The 9,884-nt window shown below is 54.4% G+C and overlaps 1 protein-coding gene across 3 annotated transcripts in view; it reads right to left on the bottom strand.

The window, feature by feature from the left end:
• The window catches only part of TTYH2 (tweety family member 2), an 86,656-nt gene that overhangs the window by 20,782 nt on the left and 55,990 nt on the right, over positions 1-9,884 (bottom strand). For all 3 annotated transcript variants that reach the window (XM_011971923.1, XM_011971770.1, XM_011971846.1), the window contains one exon: positions 3,966-4,186. In XM_011971923.1, the coding sequence (XP_011827313.1) occupies positions 3,966-4,186 (221 nt within the window). The remainder of the gene's footprint in view (positions 1-3,965; positions 4,187-9,884) is intronic.

Genomic DNA, 9,884 nt, shown 5'->3' with positions numbered 1-9,884 from the left:
CCGCCTCCTGGGTTTACGCCATTCTCCTGCCTCAGCCTCCCGAGTAGCTGGGACTACAGGTGCCTGCCACCTCGCCCGGCTAGTTTTTTGTATTTTTTTTTAGTAGAGACGGGGTTTCACCGTGTTAGCCAGGATGGTCTCGATCTCCTGACCTCGTGATCCACCAGTCTCGGCCTCCGAAAGTGCTGGGATTACAGGCTTGAGTCACCGTGCCCGGCCTTTAGGTTCATTTTTAAGCAACAATTGTGCCAGGGACTGAGCTTGGCACCAGGGATACCCAGGTGAGTGGGCTTGTTTCTGACTATCAGAGAGCTCAGTGTGGAACCCGGGAGTCCGGGTCAGGGTACTGACAGCCCTACAGACCTCTAGGCTCCTCCAAGCCCTTCATTCCTCTGGCCTTTTTGCCCCCAAGGCTGGGCTGATGGGGAAAGGCAGTTATACCCCAGCTGGGAGAGCTTGGTAAGCTACTTCACCCCTTGGGACCTTGGTTTCCATATCTATAAAGGGAGCTGGAACCCCTCATCTCACAGGGCCAGAGTAAGGATTAGGTGCTTACTAAATATAAAGGTTGACGGGGCAAGGCAGTCCGGGACTTCAAAGGCCCTGCCCTCCTGCTTCTCCAGAGAACAGGCTGAAGAATCAAAGTACCTTAAGCCCAAGGGCACCGAGAAGACCCCAAGTGCCCTTGTTCCTTTCGCTTCCACACAGGTCCCCAAGGTGGTCCTCACGAGGCCAGTGGTCTCCCCTGGCAGCCACGCCCCTTGCCCTGTGCTGGGCACCAACAGGAGAGTGGACAGAGGAGGGCGGGTGCAGAGACAGGGCCTTCCCAGTCCCCAAAGAGGGAAGTATTTGGATCATTATTTCTCTTGCTGCGAGAGCCGAGTAAAGTCGCTGACTTCTCCTCTCCAGCAATGGTTTTCTGCTTCACTGACATCATAAAGGGGAAGGAGTTTGGAGCATGGGCAGGGAGTGCCCTGGAGCTGGCGGAAAGTGGCAAAGAGGCTCTAAGGGAGAGAGGGGAGGGAGCAAGCTGGGGCCCCAGCAGCCACGGGAGGTTCTTTCTGACTCCCCAGATCGAGGCTTACTGCCAAGAGAAGGGGACTAAGCAAAGTCCTTGTTTCTGCACAGAGCAGGGGGCAATGCACACCAGGTCTCTGGGAGTCCCAGGAATGGAGCTGGAGGCTTTGCGGAGTGGGCAGAGCCTGCTGCCACCAAGAAGCCAGTTTCCTTAGACTCAGCTCAGAGCTGGAAGGAACGTCGCAAACCATCTAGTGTTTGGATCACATTCTTATTTTCACACACACACGCGCGCACACACACACGTATTATAAAGACTGGGTCTCTCTGTGTTGTCCAGGCTGGTCTCAAACTCCTGGACTCAAGAGATCCTCCTGCCTCAGACTCCCAAAGTGCTGGGATCATAGGTGTGAGCTGGATCCCATTCTACAGATTGGAAGCCAAGGCCCCATGGTGGGGAGAGCCTGGCCCAGGAATTCCACGTTGTCTCCACCAAGCTTCCTGCAAGGGACACAGCCAGCCACAGGGCACCTCTCCAAATACCCAGTTCACGTTTCAAACTTAAAGATTTCTTCTCACCTCTCGCCTCCGCTCTGTAGAGCAGCAGGAAATCCAGTTAGGGGTGCTTCTAACCCACTCTCTGTGGCTGTGATTCAGTGTATTTTCCCTGCCTCCACGCCTCCTGTTGTCAGGGGTTCCTGGAAACATCTCCTCTAGGCGGATGTGTTTTCCCAGAGGAGCCAGGCGAGGACTAGGGGATGTATTCCTAACCCAGAACTCGGCTCTGCCTGCCAGAGCCACTCCCACCCTGGCTGCCTCCTCCCTCAACCGTAGCCTCTCAAAGAGAGGAGCCCCTCGGCTTTTTATCTCCTCCCATACTTTGCCAGGCCTTGTATAAAAATGCTAGGAAATATTTGCTTCACTGCATAGTCATGCTCAAGGACTATCCCAAAAGCAAAGACGGGGGCCCTTCAGGGGAGGGCTTGTGTTCCAGAGCAGCTCAGGTAAGAGGAGGAGACACAGATGGAAGCAAGGACATCATTGATGTTTAGGAGCCACAGGTGCCAACCTCGGACTAGACCTCTGCTTTTTTTTTTTTTTTTTCTTTTGAGACAGAGTCTCACTCTATTGCCCTGGCTGGAGGGCAGTGGCACAATCTTGGCTCACTGCAGCCTCCGCTTCCTGGGTTCAAGCGATTCTCCTGCCTCAGCCTCCCAAGTAGCTGGGACTACAGGCATGCGCCACCACGTCCAGCTAATTTTTGTATTTTTAGTAGAGATGAGGTTTCTCCATGTTGTCCAGGCTGGTCTCGAATTACTGGCCTCAGGTGATCTGCCTGCCTTGGCCTCGCAAAGTGCTGGGATTACAGCACCGTGCCCAGCCAAACCTCTTCTGCCTCAACCTGAATAAGGAGTGGGGAGTGGGGGATGGGCTCACAGGGGGTCCTGTCAATCACCCATGCCGAAATAGCTGATGTGCAGTTGGCACCATCCTTCCACTATTTTAATAAAATCGCCTTAACAATAAGCCCCCTTTGATATGTAAATTCTGACTTAATTTCATCCGTGTCATTATCAAAATGCCCACATGAGGCTCTTAAACATACACAGTCCTCTGCTAGGTGCGCTCAGAGAAGAGTGAGGTCAAAAGGGATACCTTTGTACCCCTGCCCCTGCCTGGCATAAGATTTCGAAGGCTCAGGCAATGAATGGCCCACGCATCAGGAGACTCATCAGATACCCCTGTTTTGGGGCCACAGGAGCAGGAGGTCACAGACAGTCCTTAGAGCTGGCAGTTTCCTTCTGTCCCCTGGGAGGGGGGCACTCTGCTGGGGAGCAGGACCAAGGTCCCTTCAATCCAGAGAATCCAGGACATAGCAGAGACGCAGGGGCTGGACGGGCTGGGGAGGCAAGGTGTGGGGAGGACCCCCAGAGCTGGGGACTTCATGAGCTCCCTCTGCTGAGGGATCTGCCACCTCCTATTTTTGGGAAGGGGAGAGGCCCCGGGACTCAGTCCAGCAGTGACCTCCTGGCATGGGGCTTTATGACACAAGGGAACACAAATCCAGAAAACAGGAGTAAGTTGTGCAACCCTGAGCTAAAGGCTCTGAATTTCCTCAATGGCTTGAAGAGGAGCCAACACATGGAGGGAGCCGGGAGGGATCCAAAGAACTGATACTCGCTCCTCATGACTCATTCTTCCACTCCCCGCGTGCCTCCTCCAGGCTAGGCCTGGGGCCCTGGGAGCACAAGCCCAGGCCACCATTCAGCCGGGAGCCCTCCAAAGGCTGGGGCTGCTGCCTCCTTCCTGCGCTCTCCCCAGAGCAACCTTCTCTGGACCCTGCACCTGGAGAGAGGCAGCAGGTCCCTGCTCTGCCGACTGTGTCCAGTGCCACTGCCTGGGCCGGGGTTTGGTGAATGGGGAGGCAGGGGAGATGTAAACAAAGCCCCAGAGGTCAGATGACACGGCCGTGAGTTTGTACACCTAAGTGAGGGTGGTGCCCCTCAGCCCCCATCACTCATAAGTGAGGCTGGTCTTGGCACGGTGGCTCACGTCTGTAATCCCAGCACTTTGGGAGGCCGAGGCGGGTGGATCACTTGAGGCCAGGAGCTGGAGAGACCAGCTCCTGGCCAACATGGTGAAACTCTGTCTCTACTAAAAATACAAAAATTAGTCTGGCATGGTGGCACACACCTGTAGTCCCAGCTACTTGGGAGGGTGGCTGAGGCAAGAGAATCGCTTGAACCCGGGAGGCAGAGGTTGTAGTGAGCTGAGATTGTGCCACTTCACTCCAGCCTGGGTGACAGAGCAAGACTCTGTCTTAAAAAAAAAAAAAAAAAAGACTTTCCGGTGGCCCTTCTCCAGCTGGAGCTCAACATGCAGGTTTGGATGGATGAAGCGGATGTAGCCCCTGCTGCCCCTCCCTCTGCCTCCCACCGGCCCCTCACCTGTAGTACTCTATGTAGCCAGTCTGGTCGGATAGCTTGGTCAGCTCCATGGTGACTTCCCTCCACGTGGGCAGTCCTGAGAGCTGAACAACAACGCTGCCCGCCATCTGCTGTATGAACTTCAGGGTCTGCATATAATCGCCCCGGGCAGCAAAGATCTCACTAAGCCGGGCCAGGTGCTGCTCTAGGTCCACCTTCATCTTCTGGGTAGTTCCGGAAACCTGGGGAGGAGCAGGGGGCAAAAGCCAGGGAGGTAAAGCTTCTGATTCTCATCCCGGAAGAGGTCTGTGCAGGCAGCAGAAGGTGGCCTGGCCAGGTGCGATAATTACGCTCACGCCTATCATCCCAGCACTTTGGGAGGCTGAGGCAGGTGGATTGCTTGAACCCGGGAGTTTGAGACCAGCCTGGGCAACATAGTGAGACCCTGTTTCTACAAAAAAAAACCATAAAAATTAGCCAGGTGTGGTGGCATGTACCTGTAGTCCTAGCTACTTGGGAGGCTGAGGCAGGACGATCGCTCGGACCTGGGAGGCGGAGTCTGCAATGAACCAAGATTGCACCATTGTACTCCAGCTTGGGCAACAAGAGTGAGACTCTGTCTCAAAAAAAAAAAAAGGTGACCTGGCCTGCTCAGGCACAAATGAACACACCATGTTGCCCCAGCCCTGAAGATCTCGAGCGTGTGCCCCTGGAGGAAGGACTGAAGACAGAGGCTGCCACTACCCACCCAGCCCTCATGTCCCTCAAACCAGGGGGCAGTCCCTGAACTGGCCTTAACCAGGATCTGGGCTCCAAGAGACAGAATACTGGTGCCAGAGGAGCACACCACTGTGTGCTGGAGGCTGCGGCCAGGTCTAGCCTCTGGCGCTGGGAGTGCGGGCACATCCCTGCACTCTGGAGTCTCTGATGCTGTCTACTAAGCAGGCTATCCTGTATGCTCACCATCTGGCCCCTGCTGTAAAGGGCTGGAATAAACGTATGCATTCATTACTATACCTTACTATATTTAGAGAGAGACACCCACATGGAGAAACCAACAAAATAATCCATTATTCTTTGAAGATTCTCTTAAAACTTTCAACACTTAGGCTTACGAATTCTCTTTTAGAGAAACAGACTCTATGTTGCTACCTTGACCTTGTATCCCCACAACAGGATTGCTAACTGTTCTATCAGAGAAAGGCTTTGTTGTGGCGCTAGCAGCAGCACACCGCGTCCTGAACGCTGAGTGAAGGCAGGACAATGGGACTTTGCAAAAACAAAAACAGCTGCGATCCCGTCTCTGACGAGCCTGGACATGAGGCAGGAGGAGGAAACCGGCGCCTTCTCCCTGTATTCACATCCTCCCCTGGACGTGTGTCCTGCTGGGTGGGCAGACAGGCTCCTGTCCCTTGGCTGAGCCCTAAGGGCCTGGGGTTGAGTGGACCCTAAAGGAAACATCTGCCAATGCAAACACAGAAATAGAAAGTTGATGGCTGGCCATCCAGTTGAAAACATTATTTATTTATTTTTAAAGGTACTGCACCTTGCAGAGCAGGGCTACCCTATAAGCAGCGTTCCAGAGTAGCCTGTCCATCCATTTCTTCCTTTCTTTCTTTCGTTCCTTCCTTCCTTCCTTTGTTTTTTGAGATGGAGTATCGCTCTGTCTCACCCAGGCTGGAGTGCAGTGATGCGATCTCGGCTCACTGCAACCTCCGCCTCCTGGGTTCAAGCGATTCTCCTGCCTCAGCCTCCCTCCCAAGTAGCTAGGACTACAGGCGTGCACTACCACGCGTGGCTAATTTTTGTATTTTTAGTGGAGACAGAGTTTCACCATGTTGGCCAAGCTGGTCTCTTGAGCTCCTGGCCTCAAGTAATCCACCCACCTCAGCCTCCCAAAGTGCTGGGATTACAGGCATGAGCCACCACGCCCGGCCGTGTCCCTCCATTTCTAATGGTCCAAGTGGTCGACCCTGACTGGCTTTTGAAGAGCACAGGCAGGGCTCATACTGGTTAGCGGGGCTTTCCCACAGCAGAGCCCCGGGGCGCAGCTCGGCAGCCTGAAGCACACCCTTGCTGGCAGTGAGGGGAGAAAGCGCTTTGTTGTTCTGAAACTGTCATGCTAAAACCAAGAAGCACAACGGGCCGGGACGGGGGCAGTGTGCACTAATCCACACTCGGCAGCCTTCAGCTCCCACAGGTCTGGGAGATAAAAACATAGAAGAAGAGGCAGAAACTTCCCACAGTGAGATCAGCGAGGCTGATGAGATTCCACTCTTGGAGGCAAACGGTGTTCTCTGTGTTACTGGGACTTCACGTCAGCTGTGTGGCCTTTTACATCTGCGCTACGCTGGGAGTTCCTGGTTCCAGAAAAGAGAATGGCTCTCTTTGTTTCATTTTGTTTTATTTTTTCAGTGTCAGCGGCTTGTTCCGTTTTCTGGCTTATGCTTGGTTCTTACGAGCTGGTTAAGGACTAAGAGATACCAGTGTACAGAGACACTCTACCCTGTACAGATTCAACAGCCCGTAGCACAGGGGAAAAAGACCTCATACCACGTAAAAGTACATTCAGTAACTAAATGTCATGCTAGTACACTTGGCTGTTCAATTTAATAAGATAAATGTACAACCACTTTGGAACCACTGATAACAAATGGCACTATTGTCAAAGAATAGTGCCATTCTGAACAAACCCAGTAATAGGTGACATTTCTGTATTTCTATATTATATCAAATAAACTTCAGAGCAAAGAGCTGTTAAAAATTATCTGTAAACTTTTTCTGTAAGGCCACTTGTTTTCTCCTTCACAGTTCTACATTTTTAACTTCTCCATTTCTTAAACTCCTCCTCAGGGGGACGGGGGAAGAAGGCAATATTTGTATTTGTCATGCCTTCTCTTTTTTCCTGATATTTTCCCACAGGAAACAACACTAAAAAATTGTTTTTTTGAGATGGGGTCTCACTATGCTGCCCAGGCTGTTCTTGAACTCCTAGGCTCAAAAGATCCTAAAATTTTAAAAAATAAGAATGACAGTAGTGACCGACTTACAACTCCCCACCACTTCTCCATACCATCCCCAATTCCTTAAAGGTTCGGGACATAGCACTCCCCCCAGGCACAGGTGGGATGACCCAGAGATGGAATCAGGCTTTCTCTCATGGGAAGCTCTGGGAACAGGAGGGACAGGCCAGCTTTCCAGGCTGGGCAGAGTTAGGGATGAGCTACAGGTGGCAGAGACCATGGTCTAGAGGAAAGAGCAGTTCTCAAGTGTGGTCCTGGGACCAGGGGCATAAGATGCACCCCCTGGGAACTCACTCACAAACACAAAAGCACTCAGCCCTGCCCCAGGCCCACTGAATCAGAACCTCCGGGCGTAGGGCCCTGCAATCAGTGTTTACCAACCCTTCCAGGTGATTCTGATGCAAGCTCAAGTATGAAAACCTCTGGGAGGGAGGACTCTCCCGCACTCAGTGAGCTTATCAGGAAAGGTGGATGGGCCAGGTCAGTGGAGGTAAGGGGCTAAGACCAGAAGGCCTGGGTTCTGGCTTCTGCTCTGAAACATACATATTTTCAATCTCGGGCCAGCAATGCAACCTCCCTGTGCCTCAGTTTCTTCACCTGAGGGCTGCCCATCAGCCTGCTGCGGGCTCACATGAGGGAGCCTGGAGGGGCCATGCTGGCTACCAGGTACAGGAAGTTTTGGTATCCTGAAATGACTCCTCTCTACTCCCCTAGACTGGGGTGTGCAGCCCTCCCAGGACCGCCTAATCCCTGGACCACCGCCCCTACCCACCAAGGCACAGGTGTCCCTATAGTTGGACACGCATAGGTGTGGGGCTTCCAGTCTAGGAAAGGGGGACTTGGAGCGGGGCCCACCCCACTCTGTGGGTGCATCCCTAGAGGGCCTCTTGTTGGCCACTCACCTGTGTGATCTGGGCTCTGGCAAGGCCCAGGTTCAGGTCCTGCCTGACTTGCCCACGAGTCCCCCACCTGCCTCTGCCGCCCACAGCGTCCCAGATCCCAGCCACCCGTTGACCCCAAGGTGATTACAGTAATTACTCTAATAGCACTCAGAATCACAGTCATACAGTTGAGCGTACTTGATAGTCTACCGGCGCTTTCACTGATATTATTTCACTAATGTCATTTACCTGATATCTGGACTTCCCCCTTGGATCTGGGAAGTCTTTTAGATCTGCTGCCTCCCCTGGAGCCCAGAGGACTAGTGTGCTGGGTGTCTACCCTGAGGACCAAACCAGCCTCACAGGTCCTAGCAAGGACACAGGTGCCGCCTTTCCACCTGGAGGCAGCAGCTACATCTGGGCCCTAGGGGTTCATGCCAGAGGGGGAGGTGGCCACCCGCAGGCTGAAGGCAGCTATGGGCTGGCTGGACCAGTGTGAAGCCCCGGGACTCCTGGCCTCACTTCTCGGTAACAATGGCGAGGATGAGGGGCTGATCTCCAGAGATACAGAACCTGTCCCTTTGGGGACACGGGGGATTTCAGAGAGTGGGGCTTGCTGTGAAATGTCCAAACCTGGCCCCGGAGCACCATCAGGCCGTGGCGTGGAAGGCCCCAGCATGGGGGCTCGTTCCCAGCTCCCCTCCCTGGCGGCTCTCATCCTGCGGGACAGGGACTTCTAGGACTTGACATTTTCCCATAAGGGAGTTTGGGAGTTTCTCTAAACCCGTGAAGGTCATGGCCCTGGGGCCTTCCTGGGCAGGGCAGGGCAGGGGATTTTGCGCTCGGGGCCAGGTTCCTCCTCCAGCGATCCTCGTGCTGGTGGGTGAAGAGGAGGCAGGCAGCAGGATGGCAGGGAGGGGCAGAGAGAGCCTAGAGGGCAGTGACCATGGGACCCTTCCCCCCCAGGGCCTGCGGCAAGGGTGGGTGCCCAGAGGGAGAGTTCTCCCCAGCCAGGCCAGGTGACACCTCTGCCTCCCAGGCCGGAGCTGGCTGTCACTCAGTTCCTCCATCCCAGCCGCCCCAGCTCACCACGCAAGGCTGTTCCAGACTAGCATCTACACACTGGGAATCAGCCCTCAGCTATGGGGACGGGTTCCAGTGGACACGGGTGGCCGAATGAACTCTGCAAAGGACCAGGGCCCCTGGTCTGGTAGCCACCCTCAGCCCCTTTCTGGAGGCCAGGGCCTCCTCCCACAGTTGACTTGGGCACGGAGGAGCAGCACGGCTGTCTCTTTAAGGTGACACCCCCGATCCCCCTTGTTGACTGAGGGATTAAAGCCTTAGAGGAGCTTAAGGGAGCAGGAGGGGGGCAAATGGGGTCCAATCCTCTTCTGGAGGATGCTGGGGCAGTGGCCAAATTCTCCTGTTGGGGCTGGATTTTGTGGCAGAGGCTGCTCGGGTAAGCAGCTGAAAAGGCCTGGTGCTTAGAGTGAGAATGACGTGTGTGGGGGCCAAGGTCAAAACGTGGGAAAACTCCAATTCCAGGCAGCTGGGGTAGAAAAGGCAGAGGCAGTTTTCAGGGAACCAAGTCCTCAGATGTCCACCCTCATCGTGCTCCTCCCTGGGCCATGTCTCCGGCAGAGGGGTGGCAGCCCCCGCAAAAGGCTCGTGTGTATCAAGCAGCCTCTGCCACAAAATCCAGCCCTGGCTTAGCAGAGTAGCCTTCCCCTTCTCCTAAGAGTCTGACACCTCCTCTGGCCAGGCCAGGCCAGCGCATCCTTCATTGTGAGTCCCCACCTGGAGTCACCGCCTGGAAGCCAGAGCCCCAAAGAGCTGGGGCAGGTCTCCAGCACCCATGCCATGGGGCTCTTCAATTGTGTGTGTGTGTGTGTTTTTTTTTTTTAAATTTTTGAGATGGAGTCTCATTCTGGTGCCCAGGCTGGAGTGTGATGGTGTGACCTTGGCTCACTGCAACCTCCGCCTCCCAGGTTCAAGTGATCCTCCTGCCTCAGCCTCCCGGGTAGCTGGAGCCACAC

This window comes from Mandrillus leucophaeus, unplaced genomic scaffold, assembly GCF_000951045.1.
Source record: "Mandrillus leucophaeus isolate KB7577 unplaced genomic scaffold, Mleu.le_1.0 Scaffold1, whole genome shotgun sequence".
NCBI lineage: Eukaryota > Metazoa > Chordata > Mammalia > Primates > Cercopithecidae > Mandrillus > Mandrillus leucophaeus.
Note: the sequence above shows the minus strand (reverse complement) of the source record. Positions and strands in the feature narration are given on the sequence as shown.